We start from the raw sequence: 26,253 nt of genomic DNA, 5'->3' as shown, positions 1-26,253 counted from the left end.
CTCCTAACTGTCTCCCAATGATATCTTCTGTGCTCAGCTCAGCTTCTCCTGGCTCAAGCTCCACATCAGTTGTCTGATAACCCAGCAGTGACCTCTGAAGGAAACGCCAGGAATACAAAACTCAAGTTCTTCAGGACCTAACCAGGCTTAAAGCTCCTAAAAGGGAGGTAAGAATGTAGTCCATGAGGAGGTGTGCCACATTCCTCATGAGCTTAATTCACTAATATATTCAAGAATCAGTCTGGAGAAAAGTGAGATGTTTTTAAGAGTGGTGTAATGGTAGAAGAAACATAACACTGGATCAGGCTAAGTTTACTGATATGGGTCCATTGAGTGGATATTCTAGCATTTGGAAGCTCACACAGTTAAACACACACACGTAGGGGCTGGAGAGACGCCTCAGAGGATAAGAGCATTGGCTATTCTTCCAGAGGTCATGAGTTCAAAATCCCAGCAACCACATAGTGGCTCATAACCATCTATAATGAGATCTGGTGTCCTCTTCTGGTGTGCAGGCACACATGCAGACAGATCATTGTAAACAAAATAAATAGATAGACAGATGATAGATAGGTAGGTAGGTAGGTAGGTAGGTAGATAGATAGATAGATAGATAGATAGATAGATAGATAGATAGATAAATGTTAAAAAAAAGAACAGGTGTAAAAGTTTGCTTGAATGTTTGGCTAAAGCATTTGTCAGCACAACAGTCATGTCTAAACAGATCTGAGTAAGACGGCACAAGGTTTCATACCATTATTCTTACTAATGTACAACCTGTAATGCTATTATAAATATATTTATTAATTGTTCAATTCTAGAATTTGCCATTTAATATTTTCTGACCTTATAATGAAAACTGAAAAAAGCAAAGCTAAATATAACAGAGGACTATACTATGTTTTACACTAAATGTTGATCTTATGGTGTAAAACATTCACTGGATTGCACAAAAAGTGAACACAGAGGTTGACTTCTTTGCCAATACCTAAAGATTAATGATCATATTTTCTCACACTAGATGCCATTTGTTCAGATATCAGTAAGAGGCTTCATCTAAACACACACTGTCACTTAAATGAATTACTGAAGAGGGTTAGAAGGCCACGTTGCCAACTGACTTCTCATGCATTCAAACTTGTGGCTCTCACATCACTAGAGGATAACAGAAGCCATCGGTGTGACTGACCGGCGCACACCGAGGACTGGTGCACACAGACTAGGAGCTGTAAGTCCTTTCCCGTAAGAATAACAACGAGAACACTGCACTGGAACGCTGAGATCTCACATCTCTACCACAGGCACGTGCTCCAAGTGCTTGTTCTCTGGAACGTGGCACTGCTGAAAGCTGTGCAGCTCTGGGGAAGTGGGCTTGGTTCGCAGCAGCGGGCCACAGTGGGCAGGCCTTTAAGGTTCTCCTTGCTTAGGACTCATCCTCTCCCCAGCTAACCTGTGCTGTCTGGACAAGTCACTGCTGAGTGTCCCTGCCAGCACAGACTAGGCAGTCTGCTTTGCCTTCTCCAACATGAAAAAGGGACGCCTCTGAAACCATAAGCTAAATGAATCTTGCCTTTCTCAAACTGTCAGGTTTTGGGTTCTGTTTTGTTTTTTGCTTTTTGGTTTTTGTTGCTGTTATTTTGGTTTTGTTTGTTTCCTTTTGTTTTGTTTTTACAGCAAGGAAAAAAGATACTAGTAGAGAAAATGGTACTGAGGTCGGATTGTTACTGTGACTAACCCTAGTCATGTGGTTTGTATGTCACTGGAACTATGTTGTTAAGAACATGTAAGAATTTGGAGCTACAGATCAAACAAGCACTACAGTACTGTTAGAGTTTAGTGGGTGATTCTGCTGAACCTAGAAGACCAGACTGTCAATAGGTATGGGGACAGCAAAACTATATTCAAGAGATTTCAACTGGAGAATTAGACTAGAGGCCATTCATGGCCTGTGGCTATGTTCTACTTACATTCTGGAATTGTGAATAAAAATTAATTGTAAAATAATCAACTGATTTATCTGAGAGAGGAAATTTTAAGACAGCTTAGTACTCAGTTTAAAGCATGGAAATGTTGGCCTCTCTTAGCTAGGTTTATGGTAAGAGCTGTAGAGAACAAATTGTAGAACAGACGCAATTTGAAAAAAAATAGGCACCTTGGTGAGCAAGAGAGCTAAAAAGCATTTAAAGTTGTAAACAAGGCAAATTCCGTTAACAAAGTGGTTGTAGTTACTTAAAAAAAAAAAAAAATCACCATTATTAAAGAGAAGCCAAGCACTCTGCTCTGGAATAGTAAGAAAGGTGACCCGAGGCTAAGCCTCAACTACTCCCTAAAGGATCCAAGGCATAAAAATTCAGTCATCTACAAAACTTCTGTTTCAAAAATGAGTTGCCTGAGAGAGCTAAGGAGCGCCCTCCAGGGAGCGGCCATCCGAAGAAACTGTCTAAGGCTAAGCTGCACACGCTCTCAGAGAGTGAGGCAACAATGATCACAGAGGACCCTGTCACACTTCAAGTTGCCGAACAACTTAGCACAGTCCATTTTTGCAGTCGTGCAGACACAGAATGAAGGGGTCAACCTCGTATGCACTGAGGATCCAGGAAAATATCTGTCAGTCTAGGCAGCATGCAGCAAGGTTAGAGCTGCAAAGAGTAGCTGACACAGCAATAAATGAAGATATGAAGGTAAAGTTGCAACAGAGAAGACAGGTTGTCTGAAGTGCTAGAAATGTAGGACATTTGCTGAGAAGAGCTGCAGGCACTGGGTACAGGTGGCTCAAGAGAGAGGCCAGGTGTGTCACAAATGCTAGGGTCATTGAGACCAGAGCTTCCAAACTACATTGGAGGTCTGATGATGCCACTATGTACCTTAGATGCCAGACATGGTGCTAAGAAGCTGATGTTTGCCCTGCTGGGTTCTGGTCTTGCATTAGTTCAATCTTAACTTGCTACCCGACTATTCCTCTTTCTTAATATGGGACTGTTTATTCTGACATTAAGTACTGAAAGGTACAACTTTCTCTGATTTTACAGAGCTCACAATGAAGAAAAAATAGACATACTAACTTACTAGCTACTGTATTTTATTTGGTCCTCAGAGAAGTCTTGTGGGATTGGTATAGATGGCATTAACAGTAGTATGGTTTGGATGCTAGCTATGTGCCAAAGGCCTGCGTACTGAAGATTTAATGCCTAACCCTACTGGAAAGGTTAGAAACTTTGAATTATGGGACTTGTGGAGGGTCCATACATCAAAGGGGAGAAGGGGCATGCCTTTACGAAGGACTATAGGGCTTGCCTATCTGTCTTTTATTTATGTTCTTATCAGATATGTGACCACGTATTACAACACAGTCTCTAGCCATCTGACCTCACCAGAGGCCAATGGGACCAGGCTGATTTTGGACTATGAACCTAACTGTAATCTAACTAAAGCTTTTACCTTTTGAAAATTCCAGTACTGACTTATTTAGTTGCCCAGCCTGAATGAAGCAAAGTACAAACTTACTCCATATACCCTTACTTCTAATTTCCATAATTTGTTTCCTAGTAAATAATAAAAAGTAGAAAAGGTTGTTTCTTACTGTTTTTCTCTGGAAAACTGGAACACAGCAAAAGTCAAGCTCAACCACTAAACACAAAATTTCTATCCTACTCCATCATCCCCAAAATTACAATATAGCTGCACAGAGCTAGTGAGATGGCTCAGCAGATAAAAGCACTTGTACCACAAGCCTGACAACTGGAGTTGAATCCCCAGGATCCACAGTGGCAAGAAAAAACCAGCCATCAGAAGTTGTCTGCCACCGCCACACACGTGCTGTTGTACACACACATTCTCTCACACCCACTCTCTCATATACAAATAATAAGAAGTGCTTTAAAAATAGTATTAGTGTATAATTTTCAAATTGGCTATTAAAATGTATCCTCTATATTTTCAGATACTTACCTAATTACCCCCAAAAAAGAGATAGCTAAGAATAGCACCAAAAGAAGAAAGGATGCAGGGTCCACCTGAGAGGCAGAAGAAAGACAAGATGTGTCTACTTAGCTGAGAAGAGGATCTAAGAACAGAGATGACAGAGGAAAACCTAACTGGATGCCTACTCATTAGGTGACAGCGATTAGCTTACTGAAAAACAAACAAACAAACAAAAAGAAAAACAATGCACAGAAATCCCTTTTATGGCTAGAATCCTGGACAAACAACACTTGCTTCAGCCTCTTCTGAAGCTCTAAGGACAACCACTCCATCTACTGTGTCCATTCAACTCTATGCCTAGTCCTCTTTTATACTTGCTTATCCCGATACAGCTGTGTATAAATACAAAGAAGATAAAAGATCTGGGCAGATGCATTATCTAATCCAACTTGGAAACCTTCCACTCCGGTGCCCAATCCTTTATCAATGGTTGCTTTCATATAGACATCAATACTCAGTACAGTGTTAACTTACTTTTTAGTTATTTAAAAGAAATTGTAAATGTTACTTAGACTTAAGAGTAAGCCAAGCATGGTGGATCCTGGTTCATTTCTCAGCACGCTTGAAGCTGAGGCAAGACTGCCATAATTTTGAGGTTAGTCTGGCTACATAGTGAGTTCTAGGCCAGTCAGTGCTATATAGAGAAATCCTGTCTCAAACAAAACAAGAAAAAGACCACCGAGAGAGGTTAAGAGCAACATGCAAAGAATCAGCCCAGGTGGTGCTGTGAAGTGCTGCAGCACAGAGTGCTTGCCTAGGACGCAAAGCTTTGGGTTCCATCCCTGTAACACAACAGCAATAAAACCCAGCTGACCCATCTAAGCACCAAGCAATCTTGATTCAAATAGAACTAATTAGACAGCTTATCTGTATCATCATTTCCAAGGATGCTCAGGGTCCTAGACGTCATTAGTTTTCCCTAATGAAGAAAAATTACAGCAGATAATAAATAATAATTAAGCCAGTGTAGTGATTTGAATGAGAATGTCCCCCACAGTCTCAGACATTTGAACACTTAGTTCTTAATTGATGGCACCGTTGGGGGAGGTTTATGATTGGTAGGGCTTTGCAAGTTCAGGGCCCTGTCCTACTTGCAGTTTTCCAGTCTGCTCTCTCTTCTTTGTGCTGATAGTAAAGCACGTAAGTTCTCAGCTTCCTGTTCCTACCACCATGCCTGCTGCTTCCTGCCATGCCTGCACTCCACCACCCAGGACTCTAATTCCTCTGGAAACATAAGACAAAATGAACGCCCTCTCTCTTCTTTAAGTTGCCTTTAATCATGTGGTCTTTATCACAACAACTGAAAAGTACTAAATATTGGGGCTTTCTTTCGACTTTGACTGGATATCACAGTGTAGCTTAAGTTGCCCTTACACTTGCAGAAAACTTCCTGCCTCGGCCTCCTAAGTGGAGAGATTACAGGCACAGGCCATGACATCCAGCAAGTAGAACCTTTTTAATATTTAGCAGCACTTACTGGCTTTGTGCTTCCCACTGGGTTACCTCCATGCTCCGTGTTTTTTTATTTTTTTTATTTTTATTTTTTGTGGTATTATCAATCAAAGTCAGGACCTCATTCATGCTAGACAAGTATGCTAACACTGAGGTAAACTCTCAATCCCTGTAATTTTTTTTGAAGGAGGCAGTTTTGAGACCTGGTTTTTCTGTGTAGCCTTAGCTGTTCAGAAACTTACTCTGTAGACCAGGCTGGCCTCAAACTCAGAGAACCACCAGCCTCAGCCTCCTAAGTGCTGGTACTAAAGGTGTGTGCCACCATACCCAGCTCAATCCCATTTTATTTTTAGAGTTAAAATTGCTTTTTTTTTTTAAATTCACTAATATCTCTGTCTTGGTCACTATACTATTGCTGTGAAGAGACTCCATGACCATAGCAACTCATAAAAGAAAGCATTTAGTTGAAGCTTGTTTACAGTTTCAGAAGTTTAGTCCATTATCAGCATGGTGGGGAGCATGGAGGCATGCATCGTGCTGGGGCAGTAACTGACAGCTGCTGATCTGCAGGCAGCTAGCAGAGAGAGAGAGACTAGACCTGACCTAAGCTTTTAGAAGCTCAAAACCCACCCCCAGTGACACACTTCCTCCAACAAGGCCACACCTCCTAATCCTTTTCAAATATATGGACCTATGGGGGCCATTTTTATTCAAGCACATCTTCTAATCTCTAACCACTACGAAGATCTTTTCTTTTCTACAGTTTTCAAAAAGACGCTCATTAACACTGGGATATACACTGTTATATGCATGTATACCAAGTAAACTATACCATGTTTACCATGTAAACCAAGAAACTAAGAGCAGGAACATATAGAGTCCTGTGCCAAAAAAGTAGAATAAGACTCAAAAATATTAGCACATATTAACCTAGTCACCTGCCTGAGGTCTAATATTTTAATTTGGGGTTCATAAAATATCTAACATAATAAACATCAAAGGAATACAGTTCAGGGTAATGGGGTAGTTTGTTTTGTTTTGTTTTGTTTTAATATAGAGTGGATCCTACAAGACCAAAACGATATTACATAAAAAGCACTTTTCAAAATGTGTGTGTGTGTATGTGTTAGGATGTGCAAGTGTATGCAGAACTCATAACACATCAAACTATTAAAACACAAGTTAGTGATAACTATGATCACAACTAAAGTGAGAATTCTTCAGCTATATGCCAGGCTGTATTACCCACCAAAAGCATGCACACAGGAGAAAAAAGCCCTAGCAGTACAATGCAATGAATGTAGTAAAATCTGTCTTAAGGATGCCCTCCCTACAAATCAGATAATTCACACAGAAAACAAACGAACAAACAAAAAACCCTATGAATGTAATGACTGTTAAAAACCTTTTACTAGTAGTCAAATCTCAGCAAGAGTCAAGGAACTCACAGGAGAGAAACCTTATGCTTGTAATGAATATAAGAAAATCTTTGTTATAAGATCACTCTTCAGAAAATATCAATGACCTCATCTGGGAGAAAAAGACCTGCTTTGTATTCCAAAACCCACTCTTTCTCTGATGGAAAACACTTCATCTCCCCTTATGACAGGTGGCATAAAATAACTCAACCCCGTACTCATCTAAAAGGCTTTGCTATAAGCAAAAGAAGAAATTACAAAGAAAACAGACGGTAACAAGGGACCTCTGGTAAATCTGAAACTGTTGCCATAAAACCCAATCCATATATGCATATATTCTCCTCTCTTCTCTCTCTCTCTTTCTCTCTCTCTCCCTGCTCCCTCTCCCTTCCACTTCCTCCAGCTCCCTCCTCTCTCAGTGCGTGATCAGAACATAAAGCTCAGGGAAAGAATTTGAAAGTACAGCACAACATAAGTGGTCAGTTGTTTTCAACCTGTGGGTTGCAACCCCTTTGGACAGCCTCTACCTCCAAAAATCTTTACTTTATGATTCATAACAGTAGCAAAATTACAGTTATGAAGTAGCAACAAAATAATTTTATGGTTGAGGTCACCAAACATGAGGGAATGTATTAAAGAATCACAGCATTAGGAAGGTTGAGAACCAACCTTAAGGGACATTAGGATGTTTCTTCATTTACTCTTTAAAAAAATCCTTTGATTTATATCTCAAACTTTATGGTTATCTTTTATTTTATTTCTGATTTTTCCGAACAGATATCACTATGTACCCCGGCTGGCCTGAGACTCATGCTGTAGACCAGGCTGGCCGCAAAGTTACAGAGATCCGCCTGCCTCTGCCTCCTTGATGCTGGGCTAACAGGTATGTAGCACTATACCTGGATGTGTAGAATTCGTGGTTTTTCTAAGTCCTATTCTTTTTTCACTTTTATGCTGTAGTAGACAACGCTATAATGATCATGTTTAGGAATAAAAATTTGATTTGTTATGTTATTTCCTTATAAGAAAGTCTTTGGAGAAGCTGATTTTACTTAAAAATCAGAAAAATTATCAACCCCTCCCCACAAAAACAAAATATATCCAGATCCCTATTACATATTTTCATAAATCCCTTAAATTCCCACTGAAGTCACATCTTGAAGTTATTCAACTGCTAGTACAGGAAACACGTCCATTGAGTCGCCACTAACACACACACAGCACATGCAGCAATGACCGAGGGCATATCCTGTTACGGCGGACGGTGAAACAGTGGCGTACAACCTGGTGTACTTCCCGGGCTCACTGCTTCCTAACACTCTCAGCATGTGGTGAAAAAAGAGTATGAGGGAATGGCACTGCCGCCAGGCTGGCCATATAGCCTCTGAAATCAGCCCTTTCCCTCCCTTTCCTCCAGAGTCCCTGCTTGATGAGGAGCACAGCAGCCTCCAAAGCCACATGTTGGAGGAGCCAGAGCCACAAATGCCAAGAACCTCCACCTGCACTGCCATGAAGGCAGTGCTCTGTGGGCATTACAAACAGCTGGGCTGAGTTCCTCAGAATAATAAACCTCTCTCCTGCTTGAGTCTCTGGGGCCTTCTAAGTACAACTATACAGTGATCTAACACACTGACTAGTTCCTAGTGTTCTTGTTAAATTAGAAATGTTTCCTCATAGGCTCACACATTTGAACACTTGGTCCCCATTCAGTAGCTCTGTTTAGAGACACTCTAGAACTTTTAGGACAGGGAACTTTGCTGAAGGAAATGTGTCATGGAAAGTGGGACTTGAAAATGTGTAGCCTCACCCCACCTCCACTTCTCTCTCTCTGCTTCTTGTGTGCAGCTGGGGAGTGCTCGCTTAACCTCCTGATCCAGCCGCCATGCTTACCCTGCCATTATGAACACCCTGCCCTCTGGAACCTTAAGCTAGAGGAAACTCTTCCTTAAGTCACTTATGCTATACCAAAAAGAACCAAAACACTCAGGGAAGTGAAACACCCTACTGAAGGGCATATGCTATGGAAGAGGAGTGGGCAGAAAGAGAAGGCAAGATCTGAATGACAAAACCAACATGGATTCGAAGCTCTGGTGAACATGAAGCTGAGCTGGACCTAGATGTGGACAGGAAAGAAAAGTTATCTTAAGTGAGGTTGTACAAGAATATAACTGAAGCGTAAACAGCTTTATTATGAAAACTATTAATCGCAAGGAGATAACCTCTGAAACTTAACCAAAACTGAAATGTAACTGTACTAGGCAAAGAAATGTCTAGGAGGATGAAACAATGCTTTCTTATTTCATTGTTACTAAACTGTTACAACCTTGTTAATAATTTTGATTTTACTTTTCCAGTCATTTTAGGCATCAGCTAGTTTATTAATATATATGCTTACAAGCCAGAGAGAAAGAACACTATCGCCCATTCCACACTTAGATGTGAATCGTGTGGTACAAAGGGACGGGTAGCCTGCTGAGTTCACCCAGCTATAAAGCAGTAAAAAGCATTATGGAAACCCTCCCCAAAGCCACTCCTGAAATCAAGTCCCACAGTCAAGACACAGATGTCTAAACATTTTAAAAATCAAAGGAACAGGAGAGAAAGCTTGGGATATGAAGACAGGCAGGAAAAAGAAAGACAGCTAACAGACTTCATTTTGTTTCTCAGTCTGAGTCTGCTGTAGCTCAAACCTAGCACAGACAAACCCTCATAAGGCTCCTGACCAAGAGAACACTTTCAAATGAACATAAACTGCCACTGCTATGGCTCAGGGCTCATACTATACCTTGTCTATCTGTCGAAACCTCAACCCCAACCTCAAAAAAAAGAGAGCTTATCATAAACAATAGAGAAGATATATTTCTAGAAAATATGCTTTTGGTAAAGCCATTGAAAGATTGAATAATTATCCCTAATAATTATTCCTAATGCAACTATTAATTAAATTAATCTCACCCAGCAATCAACTGTTGTCTTCAGAGCCAGACTGCACAATGATGTGTTTTCACTGTTAGGTAAATCAATAGTCATGTCTGCACCTGGTCGTCTTTGCCTTTTCACACAACTCAATTTCAGGGTGACCCCCACTGGCATCCTGGCTCTCAATGCCATAACCCCCAATTTCCCATTTCCTACCCTAATTTCCAGATTATGATAACCAAATGCCTTTCTGACATCATTAATCAATGTTTAGTGAGCACCTAGAATTCATCATATCCAAAATGGAACAAGTAACTTCTGTACCGCCACTAACTCCATTGTCGTTTTCACAGCAATTGCAGATATTCTGAATTACTGGGTTTGTTTATTGTCTATTTTCTGTTAGCCCAAACAGTATAAGCCACAAGAGACAAGAACATCTGTCATTTATTAACCACAAAATCCCCAGCACTTAGAACAGTGCCTACAATTAAACAAATGGTAAAATGTAAAATATTAAATATATATCAGCACATACAAAAAACAGTAACAGAAGAAACCCGTCTTCTACTTCACTTCATAGCCTTCAGGCCTTCAACACACTTTTTATCTCCATCACCTAAAGAAGGAAGTAGCTGGCTTCTAAACTGGCTCTCTGTGTTCCACTGCTGCCTCCCATAGGGCACTGGAGTCCAATTCTACTATCTCTTTCATCAAAGAGGAAATGGCTAACAGAAGGAATGAAATACCGTAAGGTGAACACACAAGCCAATTAAAGGAAAAAGGGGGGTTAGGGAGATGGCTAAGTTAGTAAAGTGCTGACCACGGCAGGCATGACGTCCTGCATTCAGATCTCCAGCACCGACATGAAAGCTGAGCATGGTAGGAAACACCTATAATTCTAGTGCTACAGAGGTGGAGACAGGCCAAGGGCCCAGGGTATGATGTCCAGCTTGCTTGTACAAACCACCAAACTCCATATTCAGTAAGAAATCTTACTCCCCCACCGGAAAAAGCAGAGAGTAATACAAGAAAATACCTAACATGGTATTTCTGTCTGCCACATACACCTGCACATACATGTGTAAACACACAGATATCACACACACATACATACAAAGAGAGAGAAAAGAAAGAAAAAGAAAGTACAAACTTAGAATTACAGAGTCTTAGGCTAAGAGGGGAAAGGTTCACATTCTGCAAGTACAGCAGACCCTATTGCTAAATAGCCTTTCTCTTCATATCTCTGCTTCCTTTGTTTATCCTACTCAGGAGAATAAGGGTGGGGCTTGGCATAAAACAGAGAGAACACCACACAGCTCACAGATACACTATAAAACAGATGCACTCTGTCTTCACTGTTCTATAAATAGCCTGCCCTTGGCATCTCGGATCTGCTTATTCTGGACACTGTCCTAGATTGTCCCATGCTAGCTTTTCACCACTGTCCTATCCTTGTCTACAAAGCACCTTTTGTCCTGGGCTTCATGCTCCAGGTCCATAGTTCATATTTCCCACAATGGAGGCAAAACAATCTGATACACTAAACATATCACCAATGTTTAGATAACAATGTTCGAAGATCTTTCTCTTTCAAGAGTATATATTTCAAAGATTACATGGTCCCTAAGTTGGCAAATATTAAAGGATGAGAAGCTATAGAGCAGGAGGCAGACATATCTGAAGCAGCAGGTTCTTCTGGTATTTTTCAGCTCATTGGTATACTCTGCAAACAGAACTCAGACACTGCATTCTCCTAAGAAAAATGAAAATCCAAATGACACTGATTTACACTTTTCTGCCACCAGATTAACAGCAGCAATAATAACAACAAAATATCCAAAAGACACTGTTGGCAGAGCAAGGAGTCCCTGTATTTCCGGTGAGGAGGCAGAAGGGTATTGTGATGGCTACTGTTCACTGACAACTTGACAGGATATGCAATTACCCTAGACACACCTGTGAGGATTGCTTATTTTAGCTTATTTTGAGGCTAAAAATAGTTTATTATAGGCTGATGGGTGGAAACTTAAGAGAAGGGGAACAAGCAGAGCTCCTTTACGGCAGGCAGATCCCAGAGATGGAGTACCTGAATTATTAGGTCAGTCTCTGGACGGATGTGAGAGATTATCTTGATGAGGCTAACTGATGGGAAAGGACCCACACTAACAGTGGCCCAGCATTCCCTGAGCTTGGGCCCTGGACCATGTAAAAGGAGAGAGCTTGCTGGTGAATCTTTCATCTCCTACTTCCTGATGGCATATGCAATGCAACCAGATGTTTCACGTTCCTGCCACCATAACTTCCCAGCCATGGACTATACATGGAACTGCAAACCAAAATAGGCCCCTTCCCCTCAAGTCGGCTTTGCCAAGAGTATTTTATCACCATAACATAAAATAACTACGAAAAGCACCACATACAAGGTAAGAAATGTTACAATTCCTAACAGTTGCATAATTATGACCTTTTAATCTTGAAAGTAATCAGAGTCTGCCTGCACACAGGTCTCAGCGTTAAGTTCTCACACACACTATTATACAGATGGTTTATGCCTCTGAGCTGATGGTGTGCTGATGGTGGACCCAAAGTCCATGTTGTGGACCAGGTGAGGCTTTATTATACTTTATTAGGCTTTATTATACTTTATTAGGCTTTATTGTACTTTATTCCAGGTACAATGGAAATCCACAAAGGAATTCCAGTCATCAGAGTGATGTGGCTAATTTACACTTTTAAAGATCACTAATGCTTGGTATACAAAAGGTAAGCATTTGAGTCAGGGGGAAAACAAACAAACCAACCAACAAACAGAAAACTACTCTAGTCATCTAAACAAAATGAAAATATTCAAGACTACAATGACGGCAACAAAACGAGGGGGAAGATAGATTCAAAATACACTACAAGTACAACCGACAACTACACAGTACAAGTGGGAGAGAGGAGACTGATAGAAAAACAGGAAGATCCTTAAGTTAGGACCAAAGCAACTAGGTAGACAGGGCTACTTATTAGCTGAGATGAGAAAGGCTCTTTGGAAGGTGGAGGTTCACTTAAGAAATTAAGACATGTCTTCAAGCTGAGTCAATCTGCTCTTCTATAGACAGCCAAATTGAGATGTTAGATGAAAGAACAAGGGCTTAAAGGCCATCCACACTGGATTTATTCAAGGAGCATTCAAAACAGAGAAACTAGATAAAAAGCAAGAAAAGGGAAAGACAGTGAAGTGAAATTAGTCAGGAGCTAGACCCTCACATATTCTGTGCTGCAGAAGAGAAAACAGCCAGCAAGGACGGAGCACACAGGTAAAAATAATTGAAGGTTGAGCAGGACATAATAGCACATTACTGAAATCCCAGCACAGGGTGGTGGAAGTAGAAATTTCAGAAATTTAATGCCAGCATCAGACACCCAGTAAGCTGAAGGCCAGTGTGGGATATATAACAACCTGCCTCCAAAGAACAAAAGGTGAGGGTTGAGCTGGTGTCATTTCATCAGAATGACTGGATCTAATTACAGTGATTATACTTTATATAACCTTCATATGTTCTTGTCTAAGTCTAGCTTAAAATGAAAAAGTGTTTTAAATGTTTAAACATTTATGAAACATTTAGAATAGGATACTATTAAATGCTCAGGAAACAGGTAGAGATCTCCTTTTTTGTATGAAGTGACTACAATGTAAATAATTTTTTAAATGTTAACTGGGCTAAGGATGTAGCTTAGCACACATGAAGCCCTAGGTTCAATACCCAGCAATGTATAAACTCAGGCCTGGCACCAGCACACACCTGTGATCCTAACATGTGGCCAGTGGAGGTAGAAGATCAGGAGTTCAAAACCCTTCTTTGCTATACAGTGAATTCAATAAGTAACCACAGAGTGAAGATTCTACAGCACAAAGGGAAGAGGAACGAACAGTTTAATACAGAGTAATGTGAGCAAGACTGTGCACACTACCCTGGCTAAGAGAAAGACCATTCAGCCAAGCTCAGTGGTCTGTTAAGATCACTGGGTATCCTGAGGGCCTTTCCCTGGTATTCCCACAGAGCCCTCTGTGCTCCACTCACTTTCTGTCTAGGTGTCTCTAGTCTTGTCTTGAATCCTTCTTCACCTGACTACTGCTTCAATTACTTTTGATTCCAACTGAATCACTTCTTAGCCTTTGGGCTTTGATCAAGTATGATTCCAAATGATTTGTGTAGCATGTTTTGCTGTCCCATCAAATAAAAAGGTTTCGAACTTTTAGTGGGACAAAGTAACAACTATAAAATTATTTAAAGCTATCAATAGGATTAAAATAATTTAGTGCACAAAGACTAAAATATAACACAAGAGTAAAAATATTTACATTAAGATATATAAATCTGGTCTTCCCCATTTTTGATAAGATGCACAAATCAAGAAAACTGACTTCCAATTCTGCTTTTCCAGTTCCGGAGGAAAGACACAAAGGCCTACATGTTAATGACGAAAGAAGAATGTCTTTAAATGACAGCAACTGCAGTGGCCCACAAACTAATCAGCATAATCGCAGCAGTGATGATCACATGGATTCACCCAAGAAGGTTTGATTTTTTTTTTTTATTTCAAAGTAGTTAAGGATTTTCAATAACTTGACATTTTGTTGGCATGTCAGTCATATCATGTGTCATAGACACTGCTCCGAACTCCTCAAGGTGAACTGTCAGGGTGGGCCTTGGGCTTCTGGCCAAACTCAGGAGTGCCAGGTTAGTAGAAGAGAGAAAAGAAAGCAATGACCCCTGCTGAGACACAAGCAGAAGTGGTCAGGGAATGAGGAAGAAGTTTCTTCCCTCCAAGTCTCCATCTCTGCTTCTTTCTTCACAGCACTTCAGATCTGTGATCACAACTAACAAGTTGGCTTTTCCCAAGGTTTCCTAAAACCCAGAGAATACCTGGTTCTCTGCCTCCCATCTGACACTTGAGTTATCCTTCCTGGACTACCTTGTTACCCTTCCTGGACTGCCTTGTAGGGCCACCTGGTTGCCAGGAGCTCCTTCTAAAGAAGCACAGCAGCTGTTGATATCATGGGTCATGTGGTCTTTGTAAATACTCCCAATTTGAATTTCAACGAACTGCTCACATCTCTCTGATGGAGTACAGTAGCAGAACAGAAGCCAATTACAGACCAATATGCATCCACATCCAGATTCTGAAAGGGAAGAAAAATCAAACCCCCTGTTCCCTGCCTATTCATAACAAAATAAAAAAAGAAACCAGACTTTATTAGTCCATCTAAATGAAAAATATAACCCTCAGCAACCACACAATAAGCAACACAGACTCAAGGTGTGCTCAAGTCCTAATACAGATAAAGAGAGCTAATATCTATTAAGTTATATACCTTATACATCCAATTTTTCATACTAAATTTTACTATAATCTAGGAAGTATTCACTTAGTATTTAAATACCTATGCAGAGGATTGGCCTACCTTTTCTAATACAGATAAGTTCATGTACTCCACAGGTTCTCTCTCCGCCTATTAAAAAAAAAAAAAGTTTATTAGTAACTAAAAATGCAGAAAATGGCCTCAACTTGACGGTCACAAAGAACCATGCTATGCATGCACCTAGAAATGATCTTAGAGAAAAGCTCCCTAATTATTTTCTGAAGGTTAATAAAACTAAATACAACAGCCTGAATTTTCCTTAATAATCTAGAAATTAAGGCTTTATAACTTCAAATAAAGGCAGATCCTTTATTTGGTAGGCTACTCTAGTTGGAAAGCTTCTAGAGAGGAGAATCTATAGCACCATTTCCTATGTGCCCTTCCTATCACCTGGAAGAAGGCACAGTAACAGAGGACCCACTTTATTCCTGAGCCCTAACACGCACAGGGCAGTTACTCTAAATGTCAGCCTTGTAGACACGCCAGTTATATTATCAGATGGCCCATGCCCATCCTCAGCTACCCACTCTTCCAAATTTGTAAGAAGACAAACCTTATAGACAATCTGATAATAATAATAATAATAATACATCCCCATATCTCTTTCTAAAAAACTGTTACTTCCTTGGAAGACCTTTTTTTTTTTTTTCTATAATCTCCTTCTTCAAACCTCCATTTAGTAGTCAGGAAAACACAAATACAGGAAAGCATATACATCTATAAAACCCTGTGTAATCAGTTATCACAGAGCATGCACCTGAGTTACAGCAAACCAAAATCAGAGATAGCATTTAGCCACCAACTCTTAAGTCTACTCATCTTCACAAGCACTGCCCAAATCTACTAAAAAACTACTCTCCAGAGATTTGATAGCAAGGCTGTCTCATGTGCTTATAAGATTTGTACAAATGGAATTGCTGAGTAGACATGTTGAGTCTTACTATTTTCAGTAGTTTGTGAATTCAACCCACTGTATTACTTGTGATTCATTCATTTTTGTTGCTATACAAAATTCCACTGTGTTTAAATACACATAAATATGCACAAAGCCTGTGTTTATTTATACATAAACTTCAGTTCATAAACATTTGGACTGCCTTGAGTTTGGGTTTGTATTAATATTGCTATAGGCCTTTTTAAGTATGTCTCTTTAATACACATGTGCATGCCTTTCTCCTGGTTATATACCCAGACAAACTGCTGGGTATATCAAGCAACAAAATGACAAAAGATGCAACTCTGTGGTATGCATACAGAATGGACTGCTAAAGAGTCTACAGAGACTACTTTGATATTTGCAACAGTAGGGTAAGCAGGGAAAACAGTAATCTGAGAATGAAAAAAGCCAGACACAGAAGACAAATTCAACCCAATTGGAGGAATGCATTTTAGTGATCTTCTGCACTGCATGATGATTTTGTGATAATTTATTATAATCTTGAAAACTTCTGAGACAGCATATTTTAAATGTTCTTGCCACAAAAGTAGGAAAAGTGGCAGACATGTCTTGATTTAATCTTCCACAATATACGTACATACAAAAACACTACATTATAGCTCCAAAACATACTGAGTACTCTTATCTAAGAGTAATTTTATTAATCACTACATAAATATGTATTTCTTTCCCTCAAAAAACATGCCACTATTCTAATGTAAGCCCAATAAAATTTTGTGGTATTCTCCGTATGCTTAACCTTATCAATTATACCATGAATTACTTTTAATTTTTACATAATAATTCTAAATTATATAATCATTTTAGTTTGTTACAGAAGCTTATTATGAATAGTTCAGTTAGAAGAAACAGAAATCCTACAGCAACTATATGAGTAATAAAAAAGATACTCACTTTTTTTTAAAAAGTGGGTCATTTCAGAAGCACACCAAAAAAAAAAAAAAAAAAAAAAAAAAAAAAAAAAGAGCCAGAAAACAGTATTTCTATCACAAAAGTAGGTTAGATCTACTGTCCAATTTGGTTGTAACAATGTCACTGCTTCCTTATGATCAACAGCAATAATACTAACAGTCAGGAAAACAGGCTTAGCAAAAACAGAAAAAAAGAAAAAAAAAGACACCAAACATAAAGCTAGAGCCACAAAGCTAAAGCTACAAAAGAATTATTATTCAGCAACATTCCAGTCCAATACAGTACTAACTGTAACATCACCAATGACTACAGCAGACCACTTGCTGAAGAGCTAGAATAAAACAGACCTGTGACTACATCTTCTAAAACTGAGAAGACATTAGTCAAATAAGTGGGCATTCACTCAGCTGTAATGGACTATTTTCAAGATACTAGAAAAACTAAGTGATAACAAAAACCATAATTTATATTGAGGTCTATGATGTTTTCATAGGTTACTTGAACTATTTCTTATCTACATTAATTAAGCTACATTCTCTAGATGTAACATTCGTAGCTCAAGTTGAGTTACATACTTTACTCAGGGAACCAGATTGCACTTTTTAACATCTGTTATTACAGCAAGATTCTCTTGTGTTAAAGAGATGGCTCAGGAAGTAGAAACACATTCTGATCTTGAAGAGGACCAAAGTTCCATTCCTGGACCCATGTCAGGTAGCTCATCACTACCTTTAACTGCAATTCCAGGGGATCAGATGCCCTCTTCTGGCCTTTGTGGACATCTACATCCATACACACACATAGGCACACACCCTCTACACATTATTTCACAATAAATAAATAAAAACAAATCCTTAAAAGTAAACTCCCCACATATTTAATATAAACTGGTTGTTTTATATAACCCCTAATCCTAACAGCAGTTTATATTACGCTTCACATTGACAAAACAAAGAAAACCCTGTGGGATGACAAGAAAAGCTATCTCTTTAATATGCATATTTTACATTTATTTACTGGGTTTCTGTATGTGTGTCACTGAACACGCGTTTTGGCCACAGTGCACATGTTAAAGGCAGAGGAGAACACGTGGGAATGTGTGCTCCCACCCCACCACATGGTTCTGGGAGCTCGACTCAGGTTGTTAGGCAGGGCAGCACACACCCTGCCCAGGGAGCCATTCCACATCTGCTCCCATCCTTGTAAGCAGGCACTTTACCTATGCTAAATAAAAGACTTCGGTTTTAAAAGCGAGTCAAATAATCACTATATCTTAAACTTAGTTAACTGACAGTTGTCAAATCTGTCAAAGTACTTATTTTCTTAAAAAAAAAAAAAAAAAAAAACAACCTAAGAGCCTAGAACTTGAAAAAAAAACCTAGCTAGCTCATTGTTTTACAGTACAAACAAAGTCAAACTCTAGTGGTTAAAGTTTCCCAACATTTCTCATTTGTATTAAAAAAAAAATATATCAAACACTGCAGTTAATAATCAATGAATTTAATTAAAAAGTTAAAATAAATTTTTTCATTTATACAAAAATAGGATAATTATGAAATTTTTTTTTTTTTTAAATAAAGTCAACTTCATAAAAACTGTATTTGGAGGCACTATGCGCACTGGCCTTGAAATATCATCTCAGCAACATGAAACTAAGACACATAGACTGATACTCCAATCATCAGTATCATTCCCTTCAGGAAATCCACAGAGGAACAAGACAACTGTGGCACAGTCCTTACAGTGGCAAAAGCGGGAGAGATAAGAAAGCAGGTGTGCAAGGCGCACGCGTGTGACTGCAGGTGAATGGGCACACTACTGTGAATGTGCCTAGTAAGTAACTAGAGTAATTCTGTAGAGGGGTGAGAATCACTACATGTCTACAGAGGGGACAATGCACCATCAGAGTACACACAACTGTCAAAGACAGAACTGCCCCCATGACTCAGTTCTTGTAGATCTTAAGATCCACTTGTTTGCCTAAGTCAACTCCACAAGCAAACATCGCTTACCTCTTCATGGTTGGACACCGAAAACCCAACATCTTATGTTTTACCTCATCTAAAGATTCTGTTCCTGAGTTTATACATGAAAGTAGTCACAACCTTTAAAGTTTTTCAAAAAAAACTTTAAACATTTCCTGTTTATGCTGCCAACTGCCCCAAATCAACTTAACCTCTTTAGACCTCTAACTTTCAGATATAGTTTTAGATTAACTCCCAATTTAAGCCATTCACTCATACCAGCCTGGGTCCCTAATTTTAAAAGCACAGTTAGAAATGATCATCCTTTCTGGATTGTGCCAGGCTTCAGTTCTAAAGCCAGCATCATGTAGTGCTGACTTTACAGACCTGTATTTGTTAACATGGAGGGCAAGGTAGGAAAATGCAGCTGTTGTGAAGTGTGGTAATAATAACTGCAGGGCAGAGAACAGCCTTCGTGATGCATGCTCACTCTTACAAATTGGAATCGCTGCTGCTGGAGGCAAATCAATGGCAATTCTGAAAATGTTCAAAACCAAATCCACAGCTAATAAGAAAAGGGATGCCATAACACAGCAGGTCAGTCCCTGATAGCCATGAGGAGAAGTGGGTGTCTATGACTGAAATTCAATATCATGATGAGCTGCCTACAGTGAGCACTGAAAACATAAAGTGCAAAGGAAATGTCAAAATTTAGGCCTGGGGACAGAGAAAGCTCCAGAATGGTTTCTTTCTCTTCTTCAGTCCGTTTTCATTGAATTTACAAAACTTGCTTGTGTAAATATTTCAAAATAAATGTTTGCCTCCTCACATACTGTTCTTTAAGTTTTTTTTCTTAAAGAAAAAAGGAAAACCTATTAGGCCTCCAAATTTCTAAGAGTTACACTCCTAAATTGGCTACACTGCTGCTATGTAATTACAGGAGAATTAAAACAGTCTGAACAAATCAACTCCTCTCTACATTTAACTCCTAGCCCAAGCCTTGGAACCATACTTGCCACTACCTCAGCATCACACAGAAGAGTCAAGTCTGTTTTTATAGCAATAGCTTGTTAGGACAACAAGATGGCTCAGTGAACAAAAGCACTTGCAACACATGCCTGACAAGCCGAGCCCAGTCACTGGATCCTACGGTAGAAGGAAAGAACCTATACCCACGTGTCCTCTAGACTCACAGATATGTTCTTCTTCTCTCTCTCTCTTTTCCTCTCTTCCACACACCCACACACTAAAATAAAAAAAAATACCAAAACAAAAGCTTGCTCAACACAGTATCTCATCTGACCCACAAAAATCCCTGAGCATTTAATTAATTTTTTCTATATAAATTTATACAATTAAATTCACTGACAAATTAATTCACTTTTCCAGCCACTGAACTACTCTTTAAATTTCAGTTTTAATTACTGTTTTTGACTATAAGAAAGTTACTCACACAACACAATAAATCCTAGTAAGTATGTGCCCTCAAAAAGCACTACTTAATTAAATACTCTAGTTAATTGAAAATAAAGCAAAATCCTCCTGTTTTGATTATGCCAGATCAAATTTTTAAAAATTATAAATATGCACTACTGTACAGTAAGATCACAATAAAAATAATTTAACATTTCATTAATATCTATCTCATGATGAACTCAAAATACTATTTTGAATATGAAGTCTACTCTGGTCCTAAATTCATGAAAAGAAAAAATTGTTCTGAATATATGTATGGCTCTTAGAAGTTTGTTAATGAATAAGACCTTGCTATATTATCATCATTTCTTCTTTCTAAAAAATAATAAATCAAAGATTCCAATTTATCAGGTTTAAATAAAATATTACTCTGTGTGTGTGTGTAATCTCAAAAATGTTAACTGGGGAGATAAAACTAGTTAAGAAACTAAACAAATAATTTCTCAATAATTGTATGAGCAGAAGTGTAAACACTAAACAAAATAAATTTGTTTGAGATACAGATGAAAGGAATCAGCGAACAATAAGATGGAGTTAATATCCAGGTTTCTAACTTGAATGTCCAACTAATATTAAATGCCACTCAACCAGTGAATTTCCACAAAATAGGGGAGCATGGGAAGTGTGAAGGATAGATTTGGTAGCCAGGTGACAACTTAAGATCATCTTGAATGTCGTAAAGCAAACATCTTGTTCTTCTATGCTATATCCAAGTGAAGACATCTACCTAAAATGTAAGTGAGGCTGGGCGGTAGTGGTACACGTCTTTAATCCCAGCACTCAGGAGACAAAGACAATTGGATCTCTTTGAGTTCGAGGCCAGCCTGATTTACAAAGTGAGTCCAAGACAGCCAGGGCTACACAGAGAAACCCTGTCTTGAAAAACAAACAGAAGGGAGGAAGGAGGGAAAGAAGGAAAGGAAGAAAGAAAAAAAGAAAGTGAATTTGGAATTACAAAAGTTTTATACAGAGAAAGAAATCAGAGTAATTGTTGGTACTGAACTCAAGGCTGAACCACTGAGCAGAGCTCCTAAAAGGATGCCTAACTGCTACACCTACTTTCAATTCACAACACAATTTAGTTATGCAGAGGACTACAGACACAGCTAGAGAGTGAGTAATCCAAATTAAACAGTCTATAGTTTTGGTTGAATACAATCATTGGAGCCAACAAGAAGTTACAAAAAAAAGTTATTCTAATTAATAAGCTACATTCAAAGAATTATGTACAAGTAAGATAATAGCTTCAATATACAAGTGGAATGGAATTGTCTACCACTATATTATAAATTTTAAAACAAAGGAGCATAAAGTTGTCTTCTAATGAAAGAGATGTTTCACACACACAGAGACACACACAAAAGAGTGTGTTTTAAGTATTGCTTCAGAAAGCAAAACTACAATGGGGTTAGACCAAAGTTGCTGAATAGCAGACTTAGCAATACAGACCTCAAGAGTATAACATCCTCAAAATTAGTTCTGAAGTTATCATCACTGAATGCTTTTATACAAAGGAAGCATGCATGATCTATTTCCTGGTATATACACTATATACTGTAACCATATGCTCAAAATTATCTGTCCCACCAGAACATAAATTCTAACAGGGAGGATCCAACAAAGTCTACTTCAGAACATGATGTATACCTGATATACAACAAATGTTCATTGAGTTAACAGATAAATTAATTGAATGTCTTAAGAACCACTTCATAAGGAAGAATGTTGAATGAAATACCCTCAGGACTCCTAAACTTCTAACTTGACCCTAATACAAAGTCGTTATGTCTAGCTATCTCCAATCCTTTGCATAAGTGAGTGAACTGAAGAACAGATGTTTGTAGCAGTTAGGCATACTCTTAGTAGCTGGGTTCAGTGGCTTTTACCACCTTTGAGTCTAATTACTGTTACTTTAATTTCTTCCCCTGTATAAAACACTTATTTTACAATAAATGATTTCTACTAAGTAACTATGTCATCCTTTATCATTTAAAGATATGACTACCAAGCAGTTCTTCAAAGAAACACTGACTTATACATCCTGAGTAAGTAAGATTCTACTAGAGGTGAGGAAATTAGGGATGGTATGTATAAACAGAATCTATTTTAGTGAGTGTTAAGAAACATAGTTAGACTGACTTAACCTATCCTTCTCTTCAAATGTATTAACTTCAGTTTCTTTTCCAAACTAGAGAAGGCATGTTGCTATCTGTATCATGAAGACTTTAACAAATGCACAGGTATAAGAACAAGCTGAGTATATATATAGCACAGTGGTACTGTCTGGCATGTACCATGCTGTCAGTCCCCAGCACCAAAAATAAAACACAACAGAGCAAAAAGCATAGAGAAATTTCGAAAATCTTATTATTTAAGGATACATAACACAGAGCAAAATGCTGTAACATTTAACTGCCAGAAGACTGTATGCATGCATAAAGAAAAACTGGACAATAAGAAATTATAAGTTATGAGATCATATTTGAATCCTACCTGGGAAAAACCTCCGTGTTCTGCATAAAATTTTGTGTTTAAGACTTTACAAAATTTTGTTCCACAAAGTTGTTGGCAAAATAAAGCATTCAACATCAATCAGTGGATTCTGCTCCCTAACTTTCCAGCTCTAGTAAACAGTACAGGGAAGAAAAAGGTTGGAACATGCTGTTCTGAATAAAAAGAACATCAAAGATTGCAAGCAGAGTTTATACTCCATCATCTTAGCAAATGCAGGCATTTGAGGCCATGGGTCGGTGTGTCCTGCACTTAATCTCTAAAATGAAGTAAACATGAAACAGCTAAGTCAATTGTGGAGTTTGCTCTCTCGGTCCTCAGAAGCCCCCAGGTGTGTATAGGACCAGAGCCCATCACCCAACGGAATTACTGCGAGTTTCACTCGGAGGGAACAGTCGACGTAGAGGAGTAACGATTCAGCTACAGGTACCCTGCACACGGGTCGTGAACGTACACATCCCACAGGGAAGTTCTGGAAGTCTTCTTTCCGCACTGAGCTCTTCTGAGATGGAAAACAAGATGCTGCGCGCATTCTGCTGCCTGTGTGCTACCACCTGCACACACCCTCCCTAAAAGCAAGGAGAACTACACCTCACTCCAGCTCCACATCCAGAGGAAGGAAATACACACCGGCCCACCTACCTCAGCCGAGAACTTAATTCGAATGAAGCTACTTGTGAAACGTTTCCGTTGGCAGGCTTCTGTCTGTCACAGAGAGGCACTTCCTTCTCCCCGGAGAAAAGCGATTTTGCGGGTCAGATGAGAGGGTTAAGCTCACACAGATGCCCTGGTCCCTTATCCCCGACAACAGAAGGGAACAGCACAGGCGTCACCCGCCCGAGGTGCGGGTCGGCACAGGCGGGAGAGCACGCTGAGCGGTCCGCCTGTCCCACGCAGACCGCAAGGGCAGCCTCCCGCCGCCGCCTCAGCGCTCGCTCCTCACCACCTCAGAGCCCCATTACCTCAGTGTCTCCGTACCCCGGGGCCTTCGTGCCCCAGCACCTCACTCAGCACCGCAGAAGCTTAGTACCTGCGCATCTCACTCAGCACCGCAGAAGCTTAGTACCTGAGCATCTCAGCACCTCAGCGCCTCCGTACCTGAGTCTCCTCAGAGCCTAAGCACCTCGGCATCTCAGTACCTCAGCGACTTAGTGCCTGCGCCTCTCAGCACCTCAGCGCCATCGCGTCGGCCGGTGCCGGCGAGGACCGCAGCCGCGCCTAGGCCGGTGTCCCGCATCTACCGCCCGCACGGTCCGGACCCGCAGCCCGCGCCTCGCCCCCCGGGCCCTGCGCTCGTCCGCCGGGCGTCTCCGCCGCGCACCGCTCGGCCTCCACTTACCTTCGATCGCCATGATGCGCTCGCCATGGACCGCACCGACCGCCGGGAGCGCGGAGGGAAGCGCGGGAGGCTGCGCCTAGGCCTCCGGCGAGAGGGGCGGGACCGCCCCGGGGCCGAGCTGCCGGGCCTCCGGGGACCGGGGCGGGGCGGCGGGGTGGGGTCGGAGCGCCGGAGCAGGCGGCGCAGGAAGCGGAACCTTCCGCGGACGCGCGCCGTCGGCACGTGACGCCGCCCCGCCCCGGCCCCTAGGCCCCGCCCCTCGCGGCAACCTACCTCCCCAGGCCCCGCCCCGCAGGAGCCACGACCCCACCCACCGCCCTGACGACTCCTCCCGCCTCGCCCAGGCCACGCCCCCGGCCCCGCCCCCGGCCCCGGCCCCGGCCCTGGTCCGCCCCTGCCCCGCGCAGGGTCTCCGGCCGGGGATTGCACAGGGACAGGGCTAGCCGCCCGTGGCCGGTGCAGCACACCTCCACCCAGCTTCCAGCGCGGCTCCACCAGAGGTCAGCACCACGGACAGGGCTATTCCGGCAGGTTTTGTCCGGCCTGAACCCTCTAGATCTCAGCCACCCAGTTCAGCTACCTCAGCTTCTTGGTACACCAAACTAAAAAGAGGGATCGTCGGGACGGTCTCCCTCCTTCCCTCCCTCCCTCCCTCCCTCCCTCCCTCCCTGTCTTCAGCCCGGCGCCCCCTTGGAAGTACACGTTTGCGTTTGTCTGTATATTACAAGCACACATTTGAAGCACACAGTCGCAGGTGTTGGACAGGCCTCTTGACAAAGCGCCCGAAAAGCTCGTGACATACCCACCATCCCATGAGCGTGTGAAGAGCCAAAGGCCAGCCCTGCACAACTGACAGCTAGCTCCCTACTCAGCCCCTCCACTATTTGCCTGACCTCCCTCTTGATTGAAGTCACAGGAAACAATGTGACTCAGTGAGTCTCCCTTGTGGAGAAGATGCGCACTCCTAGAACAGGTGGCTATATTGAGGACAGATACAAAGAAGAAAATATTTCCACTTATTATGTAAGTGATGTTGGACTGTAATCTGGAGCAGAAACTGCCTCTCATTGCTTTTACATAACCTCTCCTCAGACAAGTTATGCTCAATAGACATTCGTCCTTTGACATTTCTTTTTTATATTTGCTTATCTGGGCAGGACATGCATGTGAGGTCAGAGGATGATTGGCAGAAGTTTGTTCTCAACATCATATGGGGCTCCGGAGCTCAGACTCCAGTTGTCAGGCAGGCTTGGCAACAATCACCTTTACCCCCTGACACATTTCCCTGGCGCTGTTCTTTCATACTTTGACTAGTTCAATGAACACCTATTTATCTAGAGCGGGCTGCAAGGGTTAGGGGGGGATGGATCAGTTGGTAAAGTATTAGTTGTGCAAGCATGAGAACTTGAGTTCGATCCCCAGCACCTATCTGAAATACTAGTCACATGCCTGTTACCCTGGCTCTGCAGAACAGAGAGAGGCAGATCCTTAGAGTGTGTCGGCAAGCAGACTGATTGGTGAGCCCCAAGTCTGGTGTGAAAGCCTGTCTCAAAAAAGAAGCTGGAGGAAAGGAAAGGCTGCCCCAGTGGTAGCGAGCACCGGCTGTTCTACAGAGGACTGGGTTCAGCTCCCAGCAACTACGTGGGAGCCCACAAAGTCTGCAACTCCAGTTCCAGGGGGATCTGACACCCTCTCCAGCCTCCATGGCACCAGGATTTTATGGAAAGTGGTTGAGGAAAACACTCAACGACCTATCTTGCACAGACATATGCGTGCATCTCAACATACATGCACAGAAACACACACCAAAACATCTGTCTACAGACATGCTATTGAAGGAGCAAACTAAACAACTGTTCTGCTAAAATACCTATAGCCTACTCTAAAAACGCTTGCACGCTCCCTCT

General features: G+C 40.9%; 1 protein-coding gene across 3 annotated transcripts in view; it reads right to left on the bottom strand.

Annotated features, from left to right (window-relative positions):
- Positions 1-24,527, bottom strand: part of Syt14 (synaptotagmin 14) — a 156,460-nt gene extending 131,933 nt beyond the window's left edge. For all 3 annotated transcript variants that reach the window (XM_055609201.1, XM_055609199.1, XM_055609200.1), the window contains exons 1-2: positions 24,347-24,527; positions 15,229-15,276 (exon numbers count right to left, since the gene is read on the bottom strand). In XM_055609201.1, coding sequence (XP_055465176.1) covers positions 15,229-15,276; positions 24,347-24,359 — 61 coding nt within the window. In that variant the 5' untranslated portion in view covers positions 24,360-24,527. The remainder of the gene's footprint in view (positions 1-15,228; positions 15,277-24,346) is intronic.
- Between the last annotated feature and the right edge of the window lie 1,726 nt (positions 24,528-26,253).

The sequence above is a fragment of the Psammomys obesus genome, unplaced genomic scaffold, assembly GCF_907164565.1.
Source record: "Psammomys obesus unplaced genomic scaffold, mPsaObe1.curated_primary_1811, whole genome shotgun sequence".
Lineage (NCBI taxonomy): Eukaryota > Metazoa > Chordata > Mammalia > Rodentia > Muridae > Psammomys > Psammomys obesus.
This window is presented reverse-complemented; position numbering and strand designations above follow the sequence as displayed.